Genomic DNA, 24,639 nt, shown 5'->3' with positions numbered 1-24,639 from the left:
AAGCCTGTGAGTTGTATTGTGTTGGGGGGATGCACGAAGGGAGGGTCAGCCAATCTCATAGTACACATGTTGTACTCTGACATTAAAGGTTTGAACTGGGGAGTGGGGAGAAAGACTTTGAGTTCTAGTTCCACCTTGGACACAAAGCCAGCTGGGTGATCTTAAGCCTGACCCTTTTTCTCAGCCCTAGGAAGGCAGCAATGGCAAATCATTTCTGGGGGGCGGGGAATTGCCAAGAAAACTGCCAACGGACTTTTCCAGACAGTTCTCGAGAGTCAGATATGACTAAATGGAAGAAAAAAAAATATACTTACTATTTATCATGTTCAGCAGTACTGTTTGTCTTTTTAGAATTTCCCGAGAATTCTTGCTACTCCCATTCACATCCTTGCCTTTCAATGACACAATTGAGCCCCAAAGTTCCACTGCAATCTTTTTACTTGGGATGGAATTGAGTGTAAGGGGGGAAGCCAATCCTCAGGGCAGAAAGTTTAAATCAAACTGGCAGCACTGAATCGTTGGGTCTGAAAGGGGATATGTGTAGAAAAACTACACAGGTTTAGACTTCTCTCTATATTCTTTAAGACAGTGTTCTTCAACCTTGGGAATTTTAGGAGGAGTGGACTTCAACTCCTAGAATTCTCTGGGAGTATTGAGAAACACTGCTTTAAGACACCTGACTGGTTTATAAGGCTTTAAACAGGATTACTTGGGAGGGGCGGATTCCGTCTTTCTGGTTAAATGTAAGAAATATAGCAGCCCCCAAATATTTTTAATAATAAAAAATCTTCCCAGCCTGTCCACATATCATAAAACAATCTGAATACTGGATGGAGCAATTTAATTATTAGAATTATTACTCATTCCAGATGTCTAAGCAAATAAACAAAGGCTGCATTATAAACCCAAAGCTACAGTATGTTACAAGGCCACATGCAACGGTACATGCTCACATGCAAACAGACATTCACCATTCTAGGCCTGTTTTAATATTTATAAATGCTTTAATCATTCATCCGTACAGTAATTCACCCCACACTAAATCTCTTATTTATCCAAGCACGCATTCTTTCTCCTCTATGTGCTCCCTTTAAAGCTGATACATTCATTTTGTTATGCTGCACTTTCATTTCATGGCGGTAATATGGAAGCAGGTCTACTATATTTCAACATTTTTTCTTGGTGTTACGCTACACAGTGGAGAGCTGCTTATGAGCAAAATGGATCCAGGTTTTTTTTTTTTTTCCCCTGATAATATTTTACTTTCCCGTAGCTTGGGATCCAACAAGAAAAACAAGATGTATCTCCAAATCTTTTGGTTTTTTGCATTTCATTGAAATAATTGTTTTATGTGTTTCTGAGCCATGAATTGTGGTCAAGAAGTACTCCTTTAAAGGCTGTTCAGAGGAAGAAAAGATTACATAGGGTCATTGTAATTTTTGAAATTTAAATAGTTTAATGCTGCATAGTACACACTATAAAATGTTGAAATTGTCATCACTGAAAAGGGCCTACAGTCAAAATTTTACTATGGTATGCCTGATTTTAATGCATCTATAATCCTACTATTGTCTACACCAGTGGTTCCCAATCTGTAAATACACAAGCCACTGTTGAACTCTGAGAGACGGCAGTAAGCAGTTCACACAACCAAACTTCTCCTCTTATCCAACGTGTTACAGCAGTGGCACACCATGGAGGGGAAGGGACATGTGAACTGCCACTGACTCTTCTGTACTGGGACCGATGTGAAGCCATGTGCCACTGGGTCAGCATTCACATTTCCAGGAAATAGCAGTAAGACATGTCTTGGGAACAAATGGTGAGACAGATGGCTGCCCACTGCATTGATTCCCTGGAAGGTGGAAATTTGAAAGCTGATAGCCGGAGTCGCGGGTAGCCAAAGAGGGATTTTAGAGACAGGGCCAAAGTGGTTTGTTAGTCAGAAAGCTTGGGAACCTCTGGTCTACACTATGAGATGAATGCATTGGAACTAGAAGTGTTCTCTCTGCATGCCACATGCTCATCCTGCCCAGGTGCCTTAAGCAAGGATGAGCGTCACAAGGCTCTGTTGAGGTCAGCCTTGAGTGCTCTAAAAATCAGGCAGGCAGGCAGGCAGGCAGCACCTACTTGTTACATGGACAGGCACAAAGGCCACAGAATTTTCCTAGGTCCGTCAAATTCTTTTCTGCTTCTTTCATGTCCTTATTGATTTGGTCCATTCCCTCTTCGATGCGTTCCAGTTGTTCTGATTAAACACAAGCAATTTATCCCCACAGTATGAAGCAGATGGAAAGGGACAAAGAAAAAAAAAGACAAAGAAAAAAAAACTTCAGACATTCACTCATGACAAAGAACTGGACACTACAGAGCAGCGCTGGCACCAAGTACCTACTTGTTACAAGGACATATGAAAAGGCCACAGCATTTCCCTAAATCTTTTAAATTTTTCTCGGCCTCCTTCATGTCTTGGTTGATATGGTTCATGCCTTCTTCAACACGATCGAGTTGTTCTGGTCAGGACAAAGGGATGACAGTATGGAATGAATTGATTTTTTTTTTTTTTTTAGTCGTAGCTGTTTGTCTTCAACAGAAAATGAAAAAAAAATGATGTATGGAGGAACAGAATTATTACGATGGCATCTCAATGCATTAATTGCAGCTGATGCATTGAAGCAAAAATGGAAGCAACCCTAGAGGCTAAAAAAAAAAAAAACAGTCCCTTTTACTAAACTGATAAAGCACACATACATCCATATAGGAAAAAAAAAAGAAATGGAGAAGTGCTTGATGTCTGCTAATTAGAATAAAAATGTAAAAAAAAAAAAAAAATGGAGGTGCTGTCAAATACCTCAGAATCCAGAAACATAATACAATACATCCAGTTACTAAGACATAAATGACATCCAAGAAAAAGAAAGAAATGGGATTATTACCTTGTAATGCATTTGTGTACATTAATAACAATTTTAAATGATTGCCTTCCATGGATAATAGCTACAATACTTCCACTTACAAATGTCTTTGAGTTTGATGATGGTTGAAAATGTAATTGGTTTGCTTGGTGGAAGTGTATACAGTTAATAATGGTGTTTAGAATGGATATGAGTAGCTGAGTTAAGATCCATGTCCAGATACAAACTTTTTTCAATGACTGAGGCTCTTCAGATCTGAATTTTGGGCCGAGGTCCATCTCTAAAGAAGAGAAGACCATGGATCTTATTCCTCGGTCAGTGACATTATTATATGCTAGGAGTGACCCCAGTGGAGTAGAAGGAATTACATAAAATGCAGGACCCCATTCCATGTCCAGAGAAGCAGATGGATAGACTGCCATAGAATAAGGGAGACTCAGAGCAGATGCAATATATAGATAAATAGATGGATAGTTAGATAAAAATTTAATAGAAGACCATCTTTTTTTCCTCATTGGTGGGCATTATTTCTTGCTTACCTGATCTCCCCATGGATTCCAGGACATTATTAGGTTAATGTAATTCCTTTCACTTTAATGGAGTTACACCTGATTTGCATTAGAACAGTATAACATAAAAATCAAGCCCACTATTTGGGTTTATATGCAAATAATAAGTGACTTTTATAAATGCCACCGAGCCTGTGCTGGCTTAGACTTGAATTAGTTACAGATAGCCTTTTAAAAGTGGCTGAGAATCACTATTCTTATTAAGATATGCCTAATAGCACAAAGTAAACATTTGAGACTGCACAAACAATCATACAGCTCGATCCAGTCAATATTTAGGTAGAAAAAAAATGCTCATCATGTTTAGCAATAATTATTTCCGGCAAAGTACACATAGAATTGTCCCCTTGGTGCCTCCTTCTGAACCTCAGTTATTTTCCACTATCATAACATATTCATTTCAATGGCATGACACCTTGGTTCCCACCCTTCACCCTAAGGAAACAAAATAATGAAGAAACACTTTAATTAAAAAGGAAAAAAAAACTAATTCCATTTAACACAAGGAAAAGAAGAAGAAGAAATATTAGCAACACAAAGCAGGTTCTATTTGTATTTTCTGCACAGAAAATAAAATGTTTGTGTTTGTATGGCTAAATATAAAGAAGGGGGGGGGGGACAATACAATTTGTAGACATTAAATCAAAGGCCAGCCTTTTGAAATCACAGAATAGGTTTAGAGGAAAAAAGTGTTGTGGTTTCTGAGGTTTTTTTTCCCCCCTTCAATTTCTGTATGGCAGATAAGAGATAAGGATTTGGTAGAGGAAGTTGGATAAAGAAGGAACTATCCATTCATCAAAATCCATCCTGAAAGAGCAGCATGAGTTACAAGGGTACTTGAGATGACTGTTAGGTGGTATTGTGGATTTTCCAGGAATTTTAAAAGCAAAATTACTTCAAAAAAGAAAAAAATCTGCAGCCCTAACTCTGTGTACTTGATATGGCTTTTTATCTAATTGGCAAGTGTACATTTAGTAAACATGATTACAGAAAGTTAATGCAGATGTAAAAGGATGATGTCATCTAGGATGACGTACAGTTGGTTTTAGAGTAGCAGCTGCAGTTTATATTTCAGTACCAGTTCAAGGACAATTGCTAGGAAACAAAAGACTATAAGAAGCAAATGTCTGATGCAACGGACAGTTAATTTCTACATAGAAGGCCCTGTTGTTCACAGATATCTGGAAAATACACACATTTTATGGGTAACATCCTGTGGCTTAAATATTAAAATAGCCCCCACATAATTCAGTGTATCGCTGAATTTCAGCAGCACCACTGGACAAAAAAATGCAGTGTAAGGGCCATAGGTTGTTCACCAAAGGAAATACTGATATTTTAAAATTTTCAATTTCATTGATTTTGGAGTATATGTTTGTGGATTCATGGCAATTAAAGCCTTCTGAGATACATTTGTGGAGCTGTGATTCATGGATTCACCAACTGACTATAGCTACAGTTTGTGTCTTAAAAAAGGATCAGCCTTGTGGCCTCTAGAATACCTTAAATGAGCATGTGCTTGAGTTTTGGGTGTTGTACAGGTAATTTTCATGTGATACTAGTAGTAGCATTTAACTTCCATTGAACTTTAGGCTATGGGTCAAATAATCCCCTCTGGGTATCTATGCTTCTTCTTCTGAATCAAGAAATACAAAGCCAGTTATTACTAATACCAAATGGTTCTTAAACTCACAAAACTCAGAAGCAGAAACTTGCCTAGAAGTTACACAGTTGTTATATTGAGGGTGGAGTTAGGTGTCCACAGTGAGTGTCAAGAATATAAAAATAGAAGGCAGGGCTGAATGAGCAAAACCCCGTCTCTTTTGACATCATTTATTACCACATGGTACCTCAATATCTCTTGAAAATGTATCAGTTCCTTCCCTCACATTCCTCCTGCAAATCCATGAAGATTTCAATCCCACTTATTGTTTCTCTTTGGTGGCCTGTGGTTCAACAATGTTCTGTATTTTTTTTTTTCATGTGGGCAGCACCTTGAACTTCCTTACATATGAACTGGCGATTATTTTTTTTAAAGGCAGAAATAAACTCTTAATCTAAGCTAATTATTTGGTTTGGAGAAAGGACTATCAAGGGGACAATATAATCAAAGTTTATAAAATTAGGTGTGGTGTGCAGAAGGTTTTCTTTCTCCTTCAGAACATGGATTGGAAGGAGATTTGGAACAGATGATAGAAAACACACAGCTCATAATTGAACTGTGGAAATTATTATCACAAGACATGCTGATGGCCTTTAAATCAGAAGGATTTTAAAGGGAAATGGATAAATTCACGGACAACAGGACGATGAGAAGCAATTCATCTTAAAGACATACTGGGGGCACTATGCTATCTCCAAATGCCAGTCATACAGGAACAAAAGCTATGGAGGATGCATCTCCTCCCAAGCATTGCAGAGGCATCTGCCTCTCTGCTCTTAGAAACAAAATGCCTTTTGGGCCTTGGCTTGATTCAGTAAAGTCATTCTAATGTTCTCATTATTCTGAAATGGACAGCTGAGCCTTGTAAATTTTCTTCAACATCAAAATAAACAAGCAATCTAGGAAACCTAAAGAGTCAGGAGAAGATCCAAAAGAAATGGAAGGGGTCTGTCAACTGAGCATTCAAACAATCCATATCAGAGCCCAATTTCATAATTTTGAGATTCGCATCATTTGATGAATCAGATTATCTGTAAGACATTCATGGTCTAATGGAAGCATAGCCTGTCCCAATTGTGCCAATATAAAAATTACATCTTTCCTAAACATAATTCCTAATATAATTAATCAAACATGGAAATAAAATAAAAGCAGCCAAAGGGAATCCAAATTGTTTAACGTATACAGAAAAGTGTTTAAAGCATATGGAACATTTCCATATTTTGAATGACCTACAGTTTTGCATTTAAAAGAACTACCAATATTAATTTTGGAAAGTTTTATAAAGAGATCTGACTCTTTTCTATAGGCATTTGTGCTGAGTATCTCATTATCTGGCTTGCTCAAGTTTCACTATCAAAATTCCTTCTTCTTCCAGAATGCAGAGAACCTGATCCCGAAACTAATCTGCCCTTCAAAGAAACATTAAGGAATGTTAAAATTTTAAATACTGTAGCTCTGATTAGAGGATTTGTGTTCATTTTAGTAAAAAGCTGTGTGCTAGGAACATCTTCATAGTTTAGATGGCTTCAGATCAAGACCTATAAACAAACACCTGCCCAAGTATATACATGTGTTGGTAAGACCATTAAAGTCTAAAGTTCACTGTTCCTAAAAGATGCTTTTTGGGTAAACAATCTGAACTTACCTCCTTGCTCATCCAACATAACCAAGGTCCTGATACCAGCATCCTTGCTCTATATTCCAGGGAGAATAAGAAGATGAAACAGAGAGACACAGAGATAGAGAAAGAAAGAAATTAGTGAAAGAACTAATAGTTAAGTTCAAATCAAAGTTAAACAGTGAAGGAAGGCAATAAGAAGGAGTAAAGGCTACAGTCATAAGCATTAAAGAAACAATGCAATAGATATCACATCAGTACTACTAGGATAGCCTTCCCTATCTTGAGCTATGGGGATACTTACTGGTCTTCTGAGAATTGTAGTCCCTATAGTGGAACTATTGGAGGGTAATTCTGTAGTTTAAATAATGACCTGGCTGATTAGAAACAAAATAGGTGTTGCTATTTGGAGGACATCAGATTAGAATGACTCACCTTGGGACTCATGGCAACACCAGATAATTTCAGAAGGAAGAAGGAGTCATTAGAAAATGATGGCTCAATTTTGGTTCTGCAAAAGTTAGGAACCTATTGTTCCAAAATTATTCTGATTATTTGTTCTAGTTTGTTTTCTTTCAATAATTGACATTGGAGCTAGATCACAAACATACACATGGCACCGATGTCCATATGAGTGTGTTTAATACAGTATACATATGTAAAATCTTTTTTGTGTATTATTTAGGTAATATGTGTAAATATTTAGCTAAAACATGAACACTATCCAATATGGAAGTAGGATAGGATTTTGACTACGATAAGTGTAGATAGTTGAATCAGGAACGAAAGGATAGGAAACACACGTGTATGTAAGGGTGAAAATCTCATTTAAACTAATTTCTAGTTTTCTCTCCCATAAGGTAATAATAATGAATAAACAAAACATTTGAAAACCTTTAATAAGGATAGATGATAGATGAGGCAAGTTAAAGAGTCTTAAAATTATGAGGAAAAGGATTTGGCTACTTTCCTGAGCCTGGGATGCTGAATGTGTTAAGGCAGGGATCCCCAATCCCCAGGCCGTGGCTGATTACCAGGCCTTGAGCCATTCTGAACCGGGCCACAGAAGTGGTAGGCGAGTGCGTATGCCCACATGCATCCCCACTTGTACAAAGAGCGGGCGAATGTGTGCGCTCCATTGCGCAAGTGGCAGGCCTGCCATTCACATAGAACAATCCTCTCCCCACACCCCGCTGGTCCGCAAAGCCGGAAAGGCTGAGGAACTTTGTGTTAAGCCCCGTTTCCTGGCTATATTGCTAACTGGCCAAATATCTCAGCTGCTATGTATATTTATTTTGGATGTTTCTATTGATTTAAAAATGTCTTTAGTGCTTTTCATTGTAATATATTTTTGATTGTAAGCTGCCCAGAGTCATTGATTGAGATGGGTAACTACAGAAATTGAATGAATGAATGAATGAATGAATGAATGAATGAATGAATTGTAGTTTTTTCCCTTTTCCTATGCTTATTTTTCAGGAAATTTGTATGAAAGTGATGTATTTCATTGTAATAATTTCTTAGAACAATTGCAGGAGAGTAGCTGCAGGAACTACAAAATTAAAATGAATAAAAAACAAGTACCATTTGTCACATTTTCTATTTAAGTAGCAACTAAAAGAAAGTATTACATATCCAATGTTGCACTCTTCTGAATCAACCAAAAAAAATTTTAAGCTCTCAGAACCAAACAAAACACTGGCTCAGTCCTGCAATATATCAGTCCTTCGAGTCTTTCTACAATATCCCACTGTGAAAACTATTTATTGTGATTACAAACTAGTCACAAAAAAATGAAATTATTTTCCTCTCTATTGTGATTTTTTTAAAATGGGAACTCCATCTATGTCTCTGAATCTCCAGATTACCAAGAAAGCTTCAGATGTGCCTCACTTCAGAGAAACCTTTCTCTAATTCTGATGTTTCTTAATTTTTTTTTCCTGAATCAACCTATTTTAGTCAGGAGTCCATGTATAATTGACTGTGTAGTTACACTAATGTATATAGTGTCATGTACATAGTGTACATAGCACATAGTGTCATGTGCAGACATTAAGGCTGAAAAAACTTAAAGTTAACATAATGAAATCTGTAGAATCTGAATCTTAGTTCTTGAATGTTTCACAGGGACTGAGAGAAAATACAAATTTCAAATTTTCTAGTTGGTGAAAATGTATAGAAAAGGTAGTCTTTCTTTCAGAAGACAAAATTCTCCCATTAGATTATGGGAGGGGGGGGACTCACCCAGAAAATACAAAATTAAATTATATACCGTGTTTTCCCAAAAATAAGACCCTGCCTTATATTTTTTTGAACCCTGAAATAAGCGCTTGGCCTTATTGCCATGCGCTCAAAAGCCCGATTAGTCTTATTATCAGGGGATGTCTTATTTTTGGGGAAACAGAATATTTAATAAGTTAATACCCCTGCTGTTTTGTTTCTCTAAACTTTAACCAGAACATTACATGGTCAAAAAAAAAGCTAAGTGTATTTTTTTTTTCTCATTCTCATCTCCATCGGCAATACAAGGATAATAATGCTGATGAATCTTCCAGTGTGAATGTATGGGTTACAAAAGGGTTTTATATATATGAAAAACTTTGGAATATTTTACAGTATTCTACTTCTTTTTTCTCTGTGTGTGTTTGCCCAGTTCATTACTGCAAATAAATGATGTTATTATTAAATCAGGGAGAAAAAAAAAACACTGCTGTTAAAACACTCCTCCAGGATAACCTGTTTCACGGAATCTTTTCATTTCATGCGCTGACAAAAGGATTTAACCCCAATCTGCTAACAAACCACTTTGAAATTACTGGTCAGCTGATGAGTTTTGTTGCCTCAGTCTGGTCTCTAGGCAACTTGAGCTCCAAATAAATAGATGCTGTTCATTTCCTCTGCTCTATTACTATAGTTTATAATTTTCTAAGATTTTTCTAAGACAGTTAATGAAGTTAACTGCTTGAATGCCAGATCCCAATGATAATCTGGAATTTTGTGTAGCTTTGCCACCATTCTCAAAGTATTGACTTTTCAAAGTGATTGTGTTTGTTTGTGTGTTTATTTTCTATCCTTAGAAATATTTTCTATCTATTTCTTGGTGGAGACCAAGGTGGAGAACATACCTAAAAACGTCTTCCTCCTCTTATTTTCCCAACAACAACAACCTTGTGATGTCAGTAGTGCCGAGAGTGACTGACTGGCCCATGGTCACCCAATTAGCTTTCATGGCCAAGATGGGACTAGAACTCACAGTCTCCCACTTTCTAGCCTGGTGCTTTAACCACTAGACCAAACTGTCTCATGTGGAGAGCTAGCATATAGAAATTATGCATGTAATCTGTGTTCTGCTAAAATAGGCTTGTCAATGTAACAGAGCACTTCCAAATAGCAACAGAACTTAAGACTTATATACTGCTTCACAGTGCTTTACAGCTCTCTCTAAGCCAGCCTATTGCCCCCAACAGTATGGGTCCTCATTTTACCAACCTCAGAAGGATGGAAGGCTGAGTCAACCTTGATCCCGGTGAGGTTCACTATGGTATGCAAAGTACAGGTAGTCCTTGACTTACAACAGTTCATTTAGTGACCATTCAAAGTTACAACGACACTGAAAAAAAATGACTTATGACCATTTTTCATACTTACAACCTTTGTAGCATCCCCAGGATCATGTGATCAAAATTCAGATGCTTAGGGTTCAACTGGTTCAACACTAACCCAAGGTCATATGATCCCCTTTTGCAATCTTTTGACAAGCAAAATCAATGAGCAAGGCAGATTCACTTAACAACCATGTTACCAACTTATCAACTGCAGTGATTCACTTAACAACTGTGGCAAGAAAGGTCATAAAATGGGGCAAAATTCACTTAACAAATGTCTCACACAACAACAGAAATTTTGGACTCAGTTGTGGTCGGAAGTCAAGGACTACCTGTATGATTTGTAGTGAAAAACAAGATTTAATTATATTTCCATTTTCTCCCCCCCCCACCCCCCATCTATCTCCTACCTTCATTTTTCTTCCTTCCAATAATTTTTAATTCATTTTGGGCATTTTGCATAAGACTGATGGCCATTAAAGAGAACAGTGGGACTGATATGTATATGTAGTTTTAATCATGTATCAAATGAACCATTGAAATTAGTGAGGCTTAAAGTAACCAACTTAAATCCCATTGACTTTAATCATTCTACTTTAAATGTGACTAGGTCCAATCCAATATCTTTTACAGCTCCTTCTTCAAATTCTGGGGGATTTATTTGTTCTAATCTCAAAATATTTCTAACAGAGTTAAATGAGACTGGTGAAGGCCAGTCTCATCGGCCAAGTAAACACTGCTCCTTTTGAGCAGTCCCTGTTCTCTAATTTTCCCTCTGATTTTACAGGATGTGCAAGAGTATTGAAAATGTTATATGCATGTACTGTGCCATCAAAAGCAACCGCAGGAGGCTTTATGAAGGATTTTCATGGGATGCTCCTTATGAAAATCAGTCATGGTTTCACAGGAAGGCACATACATATAAAAACCTCTGGCTTTATGTTAGCAGTGCGTGTATATATCCACCTATAGAAAACCACTTTAAAGTAACCATTTTCATTGTGTTTGGAAAAGTCATTATGTAAGTCTAACATGGATATGCTTTGTCATGTACTGAGAAGCCTCAGCTCTGGCTAACCAGAAGGAAGAGTCAAGATAAATCATAACAGTCTTACCTCTTCAACAAGCTGCAGCATACGTCGGGTGCTTTCAAGGGACTAATGCAGAAAAGAAACAAAACAATGTTAAGATTAACAAAATGTTTCAAATTATATGTTGATAAGACCAATCATGTTGGTCAAATACTCCATCCTGCGCAGATCATTATCAATCTGTGCCTAGGTAAAGGTACAGGTTCCACTCACACATATGTGCTAGTCGTTCCTGACTCTAGGGGGTGGTGCTCATCTCCGTTTCAAAGCCGAAGAGCCAGCGCTGTCCGAAGACGTTCCTATGGTCATGTGGCCGGCATGACTAAACGCCAAAGGCACACAGAATGCTGTTACCTTCCCATCAAAGGTGGTTCCTATTTTTCTACTTGCATTTTTTACGAGCTTTCAAACTGCTAGGCTGGCAGAAACTGGGACAAGTAACAGGAGCTTACCCCATTATGCGGCATTAGGGATTCGAACTGCTGAACTGCCGATCTTTCGATCGACAAGCTCAGCATCTTAGCCACTGAGCCACCGCTTATTAATCTGTGCCTAGCTGGGCTCAAAAACATTTACCACTGACAATAAACTCTGCTTTTTCGGAGACAGGATCCATGTTTTGGAACAAAGGGAGGAGTATAGAAATTTATTTAGTACTCATGTTTGAATTTTAGGAATTCCTCTTTTCGATATCTTTTTATTATGCTTTTTATTATGCTTTTATCATTTTTATTAGAAGCCCTGCAGAACCACTGTATGAGAGGGCAGACAATACATTTCTTAAATGCATAAAACATGAAAAGAAGATAAAATCAATAGCATTATGTTTATCTCCTGTTTATAGAGAAGATCCCATTTATTATGTTTAAATTATATTTCCCTTGCCAGGAGTTAGGATTTATTCTCAGAGCAACCATGCAATATAGATTAATCTAAGAATCATTGATCAAAGATTGCATAAACTATGATTGCTTCACATGTGGCTGAATGTCAAAAATTATTCTTGGACAAATGTTAAGTATGAAAAGCAGAAAGAAACGTAAATCACATTTCTTCAATTTTGGGGAAATCACTGCATTACAGCCTTGTTTATTTATTTAAGAATCTATATTTCATCTTATTGATGGTTAGAAGGAGTTTATTTTGTTTATACCTGCTGGTATCCACAGATTCTCAGTAGCTAACAAAAAACATATGGCAATTGATAGTAAAAAATACAATAGAAGAACAGTCAGATAGCTAGCAGCACTGGGGATTCGTCGGAAAGACATGATTAATCCACCATAGCTATTTTACACAACTAATGTAGCAAAACCTTTTTGCATTACTACTCTTTTGCATTTTAGTATTTAATGACTATGGGCCTCACAGTTTAAGGATTGATATTATAGTATAGCTAGGCCATGTGTAACTGACACATTAGATGCCAAATTGAGATTTGAATATAGATTTTTATCTGTTGTTTATTATTTTATTCTAGAATTTTTAACTGGATATTCCTTGAGTGTTTTTATTTGTTCTGGTTTCTGGTTCTTTGACTGTAATAAACATGATTTGATTTGATTTGATTTGAGTAGAAGAACAGCATAACATTCGTAAGAAATTTAACGGGGTAAAATAAAGTTATACAGTAACAACAACTGTGTCATTTCATTCTCCAGATGCTCTCTGCACAATTCAGCTTTTAAAATATACAGAAAATCAATAATGTAGAAGCCAATCCGATTTGTAGTAGAAAGCTATTCAATTTTCTCACTTGAAATAATGTTCCAGGTACCAAATAATATTGTAGATATTTACACATAAATCTATAGCTAACAGAAGCATAAGGAGAACCCAGCTGTATCAGATCAAAAGTCTCTTTACTCTTTAATTTAATTCAATTTAATTTAATTTAATTTAATTTATCCTGTTAGATTCCTAGATCAATATTAGTTTCCTGCATATAAATGTCTGATCTTTAGTAATACCTCCTATAAACATAAAAAACTTTTATTCTATTTGTCCCTGCACAAAAGGCTATGTATGAATAATACCAAGGCATTCTTTCATCTTCAGTGAAAGCTTTGTGATCCAGTTGTGGAACATGGATATGCTTTTCTTTTGGACAGTATTCCTGCTAGAATTACTTTACTACAATGAGCAATTCCTTGTAAATCAAAGTGCTATCCACCAGTCCACCTATACTAGTGTTCTCATTATTTGAATGCAGGACAAATTAAGGAAAGCGAGTGGAAGATTCCCCCAGCTTTCCTTCCTTCTCTTTCCTCCAAACATCCCCAGCTGGCAGAACTTCCACTCATCACCTTCCTTAATTGGAATAGAGTTGGATGAATAGAAAAGAAGGTACAAAAGAAACGTTAAATTCGCTGGCTTAGCCATCTGTGAAAAGCTGTCTCAGGCTTTGCCCAAGCTTTCAATAACAATAGCAATAGCACTTGGACTTACATAGCACTTCATGTAAGTGCTTTACAGGGCTCTGTAAGCAGTTTACAGTCAGCATATTGCCCCCAACAATCTGTGTCTTCATTTTACCAACCTCAGAAGGATGGAAGACTGAGTCAACTTTGAGCCAGTGAGAATCGAACTGCGGGCAGTTGGCAGAATTAGCCTGTAATACTGCATTCTAACCACTGTGCCAGCATGGCTCTATCCCAAAATACAGGAATAAATCACAGGAAGCACAGGAAATAAAGGGGGAAATCAGTTCTACCCATCAGGTTTCAGATCCCAAGGAGTTGATCAGATGCCAAATCTGAAAGGGTTGGCTAAACAAAGCCGGCAGTTGGCACTTTCAGCTTCACCTGCCTCCTCTCCCAGCTTAAGGATCAGTTCAGAACTAGGCACTGAAGCCCCTTAACTACCCCTTATGGGTAGTTAGGATTTCCCACACTGAAATGGAGAAGATATCATTTCACACTCCATCCCCCAACCATCAAGGCCCGCTCAGTTGTTTCTTGGGCTATTTTCAAAAAAGGTTAGCACTCTTTGGAAAAAGAATTAAAATCATGTTTAAATTAACCCAGCCAATTGATAATAGGTAGGGGAGGCCTGTTATCTGTTGGTTGGGCTTATGCTTCTTTCAAAAGGAGGGATCAACTCAGAGAAATAGGAAATAGGGAAGAGGTTGGATCTCTTTCCCCACTGCACAAGCCTGAATGGCCCCATAGGACACTGCCCATGGACTGCAGCAGTAGTGGTTTTCACTTACCTTTGCTACCAGTTCAGAACTGGGAGCGCACACGGCGCTTCTGCGCATGCACAGAGCATCCATGATGACGTCTGGGTGAGTGGGCGGAGCCTCCCACTGCTGCCGCTACTGGTTTGCCTGAACCGGTGTGAACCGGTAGAAACGCACCACTGGACTGCATGGAGAAGAAAAATGCCCATCCCAGCCTAAGATGGCCAAAAGTTGCTGGTCTGATCCCATTCCTTAGCCAGACCCTGACTGCAACACCAACCTAAGTTAGTTGGTGAAGCCTATCAGATTGGCAGCAAGAATAAAACTGCTGCATCTTTTTGCCAGTTTGAGGGGGGAAATGCTACTTTAAAGCTAAAAAGCCAAGGATGATCTAAGGCTGCCTAAAGTAAGAATGGCAGCAGCATGAAGGCGACAGGGCAGAAAAAATACCTGTGTTTCCCCAAAAATAAGACCCTGTCGTATATTTTTTTGAACCCTGAAGTGAGTGCTTGGCCTTATTGCCATGCGCTCAAAAGCCCGATTGGGTTTATTATCAGGGGATGTCTTATTTGGAGGAGAAACAGGGTAGGTGATCCAAACATGTTCATTATTTTATTGGGTGCAACTGGGGAAATTCCCTTCATTGGCCTTTGGACAGAAATTAGTTTTAATAAGGAAGTTTCAAGTTGTCTTTCGAGAGTCTCAGTCATCCAGGTCATGGTTGTCCCAAAGGTGTTTTTTTCAAGAGGCAACTGGATTTTCTGGGTTTTCTTTGAAGAAGTTTTGCTTCTCTTCCAAGAAGCTTCTTCAGTTGCCTCTTGAAAAAGCACCTTTGGGAAATTTCAAGTTCTAATCCCTAGTCCAGTTCAAAGGCAACACATGAGAGGTAAATAAACAAAGCAGTATTCCCAACTTCCTGTCTTTCAGAGGTACTCAGTTCCTTGTATTGCACTTGTTTTTCTGTCCTTTTCCTTACCTCATCAGTTATCTGATCAGCCCGCTGCTGCATTTCTTCTAGCTCATTGCGCATATCAGCATCTTCTGCCATTGTGGCTGTGAGTGTGTGGCTCTCGCTTCGGGATCAATTGGTTCCTTTTGTCCTGTCTGCAAGCCTAGAATGCAGAAATTAAAAAAACACAAAAAATATAAGCATTATTATTGTTGTTGTTGTTGTTGTTGTTGTTGTTATTATTATTATTATTATTATTATTATTATTATTATTATTATTATTATTACCATCATCATCATCATCATCATTATCATCACCACCATCATCATTATTTTGTGCCTTTCAGTCAGTGTTGACTCCCGGGTGCTGTCTGGACAAGCCCCTGCAGTTTCCTTGGCAAGGTTTTCTTTGCCATTGCCTCCTTCCTAGGGCTGAGGGAGAATGACTGGCCCAAGTTCACTCAGCTGACTTTGTGCCAAAGATGGGACTAGAACTCATGGTTTCCCAGTTTCTAGCCTGGTGCCTTAACCACTAGAGATAGTCCTCGACTTATGAACACAATTGAGCCCAAAATTTCTGTTGTTGTGTGAGACATTTGTTAAGTGAGTTTTGCCCCATTTTATGACCTTTTTTGCCACAAGTGTTAAATGAATCACTGCAGTTGATAAGTTAGTAACATAATTGCTAAGCTTCCCCATTGAGCTGGCTTGTCAGAAGGTTGCAAAAGGTGATCACATAACCTTGGGAAACAGCAACAGTCACAAGTATGAACCAGTTGCCAAGCATCTGAATTTTGATCACATGATCATGGGGATACCTCAAAGGTCGTAAGTGTAAAAAATGGTCATAAATCACTTTTTCAGTACCGTTGTAAATTTCAACGGTCACTAAATGAACTGTTGTAAGTGGAGGACTGCCTGTATACCAAACTGGCTCTCTTAATAAAAGGAAAAGCTACAATAAATCATGAGGAACAATACCTTGATGAATATACATATTACAGCAGGGGTGAAATGTAAAATGTGTTACTACCGGTTCTGTGGGCGTGGCTTGGTGGGGGAGGGGTAATGTGACTGGGTGGGTGTGGCCAACCTTTTTAAAAAAAAACTTTTCAAAGCATTTTTTCTAATGCTTTGAAAAGCCTCTGGCGATCAGGGAACTCAGCTGGGATCGTCAGAGAGGCTTTTTAAAAAATGCTTTGAAAAGCCTCTGCCGATTAGGCAACTCAGCTGGGATCGTCAGAGAGGCATTTTTAAAAATGCTTTGAAAAGCCTCTCTGACAATCAGGCAACTCAGCTGGGATTGTCAGAGACTTTTCAAAGCATTTTTTTTTACCACCTCTTCGGTCAAGAGGTTGCAGAAAAAAATGCTTTGAAAAGCCTCTGAGGATTCCATCTGAGCTGCGTGATCATCAGAGGCTTTTTTTTTTACTTTTAAAAGCATTTTTTGGTTGGAAGAAGTTGTAGAAAAAATGCTTTTAACAGTAAAAAAAAAGCCTCTGATGATCACGGGGCTCAGCTGAGCATGGTGGGGGGGGGCGCAGGGATTTTTGCTACCGGTTCTCCGAACCACCCGCCGCCATCGCTACCAGATCGGGCGATCCGGTTCGAACCGGGAGCATTTCACCCCTGTATTACAGTATTAGGGAGGAATAAATACTGAACTGAAGTTGTACATATTGCAAGCTAGATATCTACATATTACAACAAGTACTTGGAAAAACATCATCAGATTAGTGATCTCACCACCAAATTGTTTCTGATTACTTGTACGTCAATACCTGTGTTTTCAAAAGTACTCTTATGGCTTTCCTCATAAAGCCATTTAACTGAGGCAGGCAATGTTTGTAAGTGAGAAAGCTCTCATCAATTGTTCCCAAGGTGATATTGTGCTATTCCTGGGCCATTAGTCATTCTCCTGAATAGGAACCCAAATGTATGTTTGGTGCAATCACGAAGCAGAACTGATTCATTTCTGTCTCATAAAAATACTGATCAACTTTCATAAAGCAACAAGGCCAGGAAAAGAAGGGATACTAAGTGAAAGTATCTGCACTAGTTTTGTCCCAAATCTTCCACATTTCTCCAGAACTGAAATAAGTGTTGAAATTCTCTTACTGGCAAGGAACTGAAAAATCACAGTCCCTCAACTATTCCAATTTCCCAGAATCCAAATTCTGAGTGGAGATTAATCTCACAATGAGATTACATAGGCAAAGTTTTATTCTGTAAGAAAAGCAACATGTTGGAGAATGAGCTTCCAAATCAAAACTGGTTGCAAGAAAATAAAACTTTAGATTGTTCCACATGTATTCAAAACCTGATTTACTCTGAGAAGAAATCAGCCGTCACTCCAAACTATACATTATCTTGTAATGTATGCAAATTCTCCCTCTCTCCTTTTTCTGTTTCTTAAAAGCAATGGCAAGAGCAAAAAAAAAAAAAAAGATATCTCTATGTTTTTCTAACTGTTATCAAGGGAGAAGTTGTAATCCTTGAGACTATGGATTCTAGAAAGGGCTTCCTCTTAGATTTCTCAGAACCCATTATGCAACTAAATGCTTTTAACTGCAACCTTGATATTTCCCACACAATGGATGTTTTTATGATGCACGCACACTCATTGGAAAAAAATCTCTCTTCCATCATAGGATAATTGTTAGGTAATCAGAAAATAGCATGTAAGCTTTTGAATCTTCCATAAATTTTCTGCAGGCATTGACTGCTTGATTATGTGCTGTTTTCAGTTGTTTTCAATTTCCAAAGACCCCTTAGATTGATTTTCTCCATGATGATCTGTCTCCAACCTGGTCTTCCAATTATGCATCCATCACATCCATCTGCTGCTGGTTGTCCTCTTCTTCTCTTCCTTTCCACCTTTCCCAACATTAGAGCCTTCTGCAGAGAGCTGGGTCTTCGCAGAATGTGCCCAAAATTAGAATACTTTGAAGTTGACAAGATAGAGCAAAAAACAGGAGACAAGAACACGAGGGCCACCAAATATATGAAGGATCTGGATAAAAAATACTTTTCTCACACAAGAGGGGAAGCACGCTTATCTGTGATCTCGCTGACTATAAGTAGACTGACTCTACTTTCTGTAATAACTGCAAAGGTCAAAATTTTCTGCTTGATTGGTCTTAAAATGTAAATGAGAGGAGGCTGACCATTAAGAGTTTTTCTGCTTTATTTTTTGATATTATTCTTTAGTTCTCATAAGAAAAACTGCAGGTAATTGTTCAGGTAATGATTTTCCCTGTGACACTCTATGAAAGTGAAAGCTAGACTTTAAAGAAGCAAAACAGGAAGAGTAGTGATGCTTTTGAAATTTAGAGTTGGAGAAGACTCTTACCATGGATCTCCTAATAAATCAAAACAGGTTCTCATCCCAGGCTCAAATGATCAGGTTCAATTTTGGACACATTATGTAAAAACCTAGCTCTGTTGGGAAATCTCTAATACTGGGAAAAATGGAAGGAAAAAGGACACTTAGCAGTAAGATGGGTGGAGTTGCTCACAGTAACAATAGATGCACCAGTAGAAAACCTGAAGGCGAACATTGGCCAGAGAAAGTCTATCATATCATTGCTAAGTGTCAACACCAACTTGATGACACTTCAATATTATTATCCTCTCACAGGAAGAGTAGGAAATGAGTGAAATTTTAGGGGACAAGAGAACTACCACAAAGGTGACCTAATTTGTTCAATTGTAATGTGACATCTTACTGAGGTAGAAGAGAAATGGCTATTGACATACAACAGATTATAATAGCATTTTTCTGTGCTGCTTAAAGGAGTAGAGGAAAGGTCACTGGCTATCTGGATGTGCCCTTTAGACAGGACCAACTTATCATTAAGTATAAACATGTTTGATTTTTTAAAAAATAAGAAGTAATAAAAATGAAGTAAAAGTTATTGCCATGCCTTTGACTAAATATGTACTTTTCATACTCTTTCATAAAAAAGAAACAAGAAACAGACAGACTTTGAACATCAAACCTATCCATACCCTATAGTTAGTGCAATTAATTAATTTAATATGAATAATAAAATTTAGTGTGAATTCTAAAATTTAGGAACTATGGTGATACACAACAGATCTCATAATTAATCAGTAAAACTGACTTTATTATCATATTATAAAAAACTTCTATGATTTTAGTAATCCCTGTTTCTCTACAAATATGAAGAAAACCTTGAAAATCATATGAAATATAATAAAGGTAAAGGTTTCCCCTTCCAGTTGTGTCTGCCTCTAGGGGGCAGTGCTTCTCTCTGTTTCTTAGCTGAGGGGCCAGCATTGTCCAAAGATTCTTTTGTGGACATGTGGCCAGCATGACTATACACCAAGGTGCACGGAACGCTGTTGTCTTCCCACGAAGTGGTACCTATTTATCTACTCACATTTGCATGCTTTCGAACTATAGGTGGGCGGGAGCTGGGACATGTAACAGGAGCTCATCCCATCGCGTACCACTCAGATCTCAAACCCAGGCTGTCAGCTTTCCCGATAACAAGCTCAGTGTCTTTAACCGCTGAGCTATCATGCTCTCTATAATTTTAATACTGTTATTTTTATGGAGGGAGGGTCCCACAGAGCAAAAGCGCTGAGGGGCTCACCAAAGACATGCTGAAGCCCTTGCCTATATAACATCATTGTGCTTGGAAAGCAAAGAAAGAGAATTATACAGTAATCCATTCAATTTCATTCTTCCACTAACAGTTTATACCATAATTAGGAAGAAGGGAAGTAGAGAGGTATGGTGTAATCTAAATATGTAAAATTTACACAACACACACACAAAATGTCAGGCTGTCGAATCTGGTAGAATAAACTCCTCTGAAAGCTTTGGGCCTCCACAGTAAGTAGAATTTCACCCCAAGCATTATTTTCAGCTCTCTCACTAATGTTTGGCTTCCCTCGCTGGCAGGTCATTTCCGTAGGAGACAGGACTCTCCTTGTGAAGCATGTATCTGTGCTAATTAAAAATGAACAAGCGGCAACTGCAAGGATTGTTGACGTACAATAATTGCCACCCCACAAACATGGGGTGGGAGGGAGCAAGCTGGGATTAGCAATCAATTCTATTGAAGTCTCTGATTCATTTATGTAAGTAGTTCGTGATGGTCTCACTCTCTCACATGAAAAACAAACAAACTGATATTTGCCCAGGAGGACAATTCTGAATACATAGATTTTAAAAGAATAGACAGGATTGTTTCATTATCTGAATCATTTGAGCTGGGAATGGTTCTCCTAATTCCATTTCATGTAAAAAGTAATATGAACTCCAAAGCAAATACACTTCAGACTCCGTGTACTCCAAATTGGAAAGTGTTACTGCTGGGAGAAAATGGGCTACTAAAGGTTTGTGATGTACCATAGTTTGTACTGAAGCTCAAATATTCACAAGTGGTTCACGATAAAACAGCATTGTTTCCAGGATAATAAACTACTTGTCAGCAAAAATCTGAAAAAGCTTATTGAGTGGTGCTAGCCAGGGGTGGGATTCAGCCGGTTTGGATCGGTTCAGGCGAATCGGATGATAATTTTACATCTGGTTCGCCGAATTGGTAGTTGCAAGGACTGGCTGGCCCCGCCCACCCTGCCCTGCCCCTTCCAGGAGTCTCCATGTGACCCATTTTGGATGCCAGGTAAGTGCAAGGCCCACACGAAGGCTCTGGGAGGGCAAAAAACAGGCCTCCCAGAAGTTCTGGAAGTCCAGAAATGGGCCCGTTTTTGGCCTCTGGAGGGCCTCCAGAGCCCGGGGGAGGCTGCTTTTGCCCTCCTGGAGGCTTGAGGAAAACCTCTGTAGTCTGGGGAGGGCAAAAAACAGGCCTCCCTGAAGTTCTGGAAGTCTGGAAACAGTCTTGTTTCCAGCCTCTGGAGGACCTCCAGAGGCTGGGGGAGGCTGTTTTCACCCTCCCGGAGGCTTGAGGAAAGCCTCTGGAGCTTGGGGAGGGTGAAAACGCCCCCCGCCCCCATGGTGCAGGAGGCTGAGTAGCCCACGCCCACCAAGGCCACGCCCACTCAGCGACCGGGCAGAGAACTGATTGCTAAAGTGTTTGAATCCCAACCCTGGTGCTAGCCCTTTTTTTGATTTGCAATCCAAGAACGATAGACAAGAGTTGTAGTACATAGTTTATTGTTAACCTGGTTTGAGTGCTGAGAAACTACCATAAAGAAACAATAGGGAAAGATGTTTATTCTATTTATTTCCTACAAAATTGCTAGAAACTTTATTGGCGGCGCAGCAGACTAAAGTGCTGTTAAATAGCACCAGTTGCCTGCAATTACTGCAAATTCAAATCTCACCAGGCTCAAGCTTGACTCAGCCTTCCATCCTTTCGAGGTAGGTAAAAGGAGGACCCGGTTTGTGGGGGCAATAAACTGACTTTGTATAAAAAAGAACACCGCTTGGGGGGGGGTGCAAGCCCTACTAAGCAGGTATATACAAAAGTAAGAAGGCTATTGCTTAACGTATTGTAAGCCGCCCTGAGTCTCTGGAGAAGGGCGGCATATAAATCGAATCAATCAATCAATCAATCAATAATAACTTCATAATAATTTAAGCAGAAGGTAGTATTGTTTTCAGTCAAGTCAGACAGAGAGAGCCAGCAGGGAAAGACAGATAAATCAGCTGCTTTTCAGAGACGTCTGATATCACACCTCGACACATGTGGACATGTCTGAATACATAGAATTGTAGAGGTGGAAAGAACTCTGGAGATCTTCAGTATTTAAAATTCAAACACGGAAAATACAGGCATAGATTCACTCCCTCTGCTGTATGTAGTCCGCCTGGACTACTGTAATGCTCTCTACATGGGGCTCCCCTTGAGGAGCACCCGGAGGCTCCAACTGGTCCAGAATGCGGCCACGCGAGTGGTTATGGGAGCGACATGGCGCTCCCATGTAACACCTCTGATGCGCAAGCTGCACTGGCTTCCTGTGGTCTTCCGGGTGCGCTTCAAGGTATTGGTTACCACCTTTAGAGCGTTCCATGGCTTAGGACCTGGGTACCTACGAGACCACCTTCTGCCACTGGTAGCCTCTCACCGGCCAGTACGCTCCCACAGAGAGGGGCTCCTCAGGGTGCCGTCGGTCAAACAGTGTCGGCTGGCGGCCCCCAGGGGGAGAGCCTTCTCTGTGGGGGCACCTGCCCTTTGGAACGAGCTCCCCCTGGAGATATGGAGGATCCCGGATTTACGCACTTTCCGCTGTGCCCTCAAGACTTTTTTATTCCAACAAGCTGGACTGGCCTAACTCCTTTTAACTGTTTAATTTTAATTTTAATTTGCTTTTAAAAATGGGGTGTTTTAATTAGTATGGGCCAAAATTTTAATTGTGCCTGTATAACTTGTTCGACTTGTGAAAAGCAAAAGATTAGCCTTCCTTCCCTGTCTCTTTCTGAAGCCTTTGGAAGTGCAAAAATGACATTCTAAACTTTTTGCATAACCAGTGCCTATCTCAGATGTAAAATCAGTCTTCTCAAGATGCTTCTACAATCTTGCAATCCCTTGCATGAACAATTTAGGAAGGTATGATTCAGGCAACCAGTTTGTAACCAGGGGACATTAAAAGAGGAATATATTATTACCTGTCTTTGTTGAAGAAAAGAAATCTGAGTTTTTTCTCTGAAATTATATCTGTCTATCTATCTATCTATCTATCTATCTATCTATCTATCTATCTATCTACCTACCTACCTACCTACCTACCTACCTACCTACCTACCTCTATCTATCTATCTATCTATCTATCTATCTATCTATCTATCTATCTATCTACCTATCTACCTATCTACCTACCTACCTACCTACCTACCTCTATCTATCTATCTATCTACCTATCTACCAACCTACCTACCTCTATCTATGTATTATCTATCTCAGATGGTCTTTTGAGGTTGACCACAAAAAGTCCAATATAAGATCATAAAAGTAATTTTCCTATGAAACTATACTGGAAAAAGTAGTTTTGGGACAAACAAAATAATTCCAAAGGTAAGAAGACATCAGAAAAACAACTAGCCCAAAAAGTTTAATAAATAGCCTGAAGAATCTTTAATAGCACTGATACAGGTACAGTATATGAAAAGTAAGAAAATTTCAACAGTCAGTTCTTCCCAAAGAATCTTCAAAACCTGTTCTAGTTCTTTATTTTTGGCTTTCTTGAAATTGGAGATTCCATTCTATGAATTCTGAAATAATAGCACTCACAAAATGGGAGACACTGTCACTATGGTCCAAAATGAAGGCAAAAAATGAGGAGTTGTTTCTATATAAGGTTATTTAAAGTTAAGCCCCAAATAAACTACACCTACATGCTTTTGTTAATCAGCCTCGGGAGAAAGAACAAGAAGACAGTAATTTGACTGAAATGATTCTTGGATCCTAGGTCTTGCCTATTGTGTTGGCTACTATGCCAGTCTTGAAAAAGTACACAAAGGCTCACCTGGTTGTAAACATAACCATCCAATAGTAACAATCAAGAACATTTCCAGATTCCTGGGAGCAATTCATTAAAGCATACAAATGATTCAATTAAGCTACATCACTATTCCTGGAGCAAGTCCATTCATCGATTTCAATGGCAAAATCATCAAAGCATTCACCCCCAAACCATTCATTGGAGGTCAATGGAAGGCTCCTGCAATGGTGTAGATTTATCCTATCAAATAATTCACCTTGCCAATTTCTAGCACTTGGCATCTGGGGTCTAAAGAGAAAATTATATTAGCTCCAAGACTTTTCAATAGACCGCAGCCAAGTGCAATGTTTACTTGCTCATTTCCTGAGAACAGTGCTTATTTGCTTCCATGGGTTTTAATTCTTGGTTATGGTACACTCTGTTCAGGAATCTTATTATGAAGAAGTTGCTCAAAGGGTGAACTACAGGATATAATAGCATTTGGCATTACATATTCTCAGGTCAGGCCATAACCAGAGGATATTGAAACTTCCATTTCCAGCTCATGCTGTACTCCATACAAACCCTGCTCTGTGTAGCCAACCATTAAATCACAAACTGGCAGGGAAA

General features: G+C 38.8%; 1 protein-coding gene across 1 annotated transcript in view; it reads right to left on the bottom strand.

Annotated features, from left to right (window-relative positions):
- Positions 1-24,639, bottom strand: part of SNAP25 (synaptosome associated protein 25) — a 67,563-nt gene that overhangs the window by 9,185 nt on the left and 33,739 nt on the right. Inside the window, exons 2-5 of the mRNA XM_070956337.1 lie at positions 15,622-15,757; positions 11,489-11,530; positions 6,796-6,844; positions 2,131-2,248 (exon numbers count right to left, since the gene is read on the bottom strand). Coding sequence (XP_070812438.1) covers positions 2,131-2,248; positions 6,796-6,844; positions 11,489-11,530; positions 15,622-15,693 — 281 coding nt within the window. The 5' untranslated portion in view covers positions 15,694-15,757. The remainder of the gene's footprint in view (positions 1-2,130; positions 2,249-6,795; positions 6,845-11,488; positions 11,531-15,621; positions 15,758-24,639) is intronic.

This window comes from Pituophis catenifer, unplaced genomic scaffold (genome assembly GCF_029215685.1).
Source record: "Pituophis catenifer annectens isolate HBS135680 unplaced genomic scaffold, rPitCat1.0.hap2 SCAF_1, whole genome shotgun sequence".
Classification (NCBI taxonomy): domain Eukaryota; kingdom Metazoa; phylum Chordata; class Lepidosauria; order Squamata; family Colubridae; genus Pituophis; species Pituophis catenifer.
This window is presented reverse-complemented; position numbering and strand designations above follow the sequence as displayed.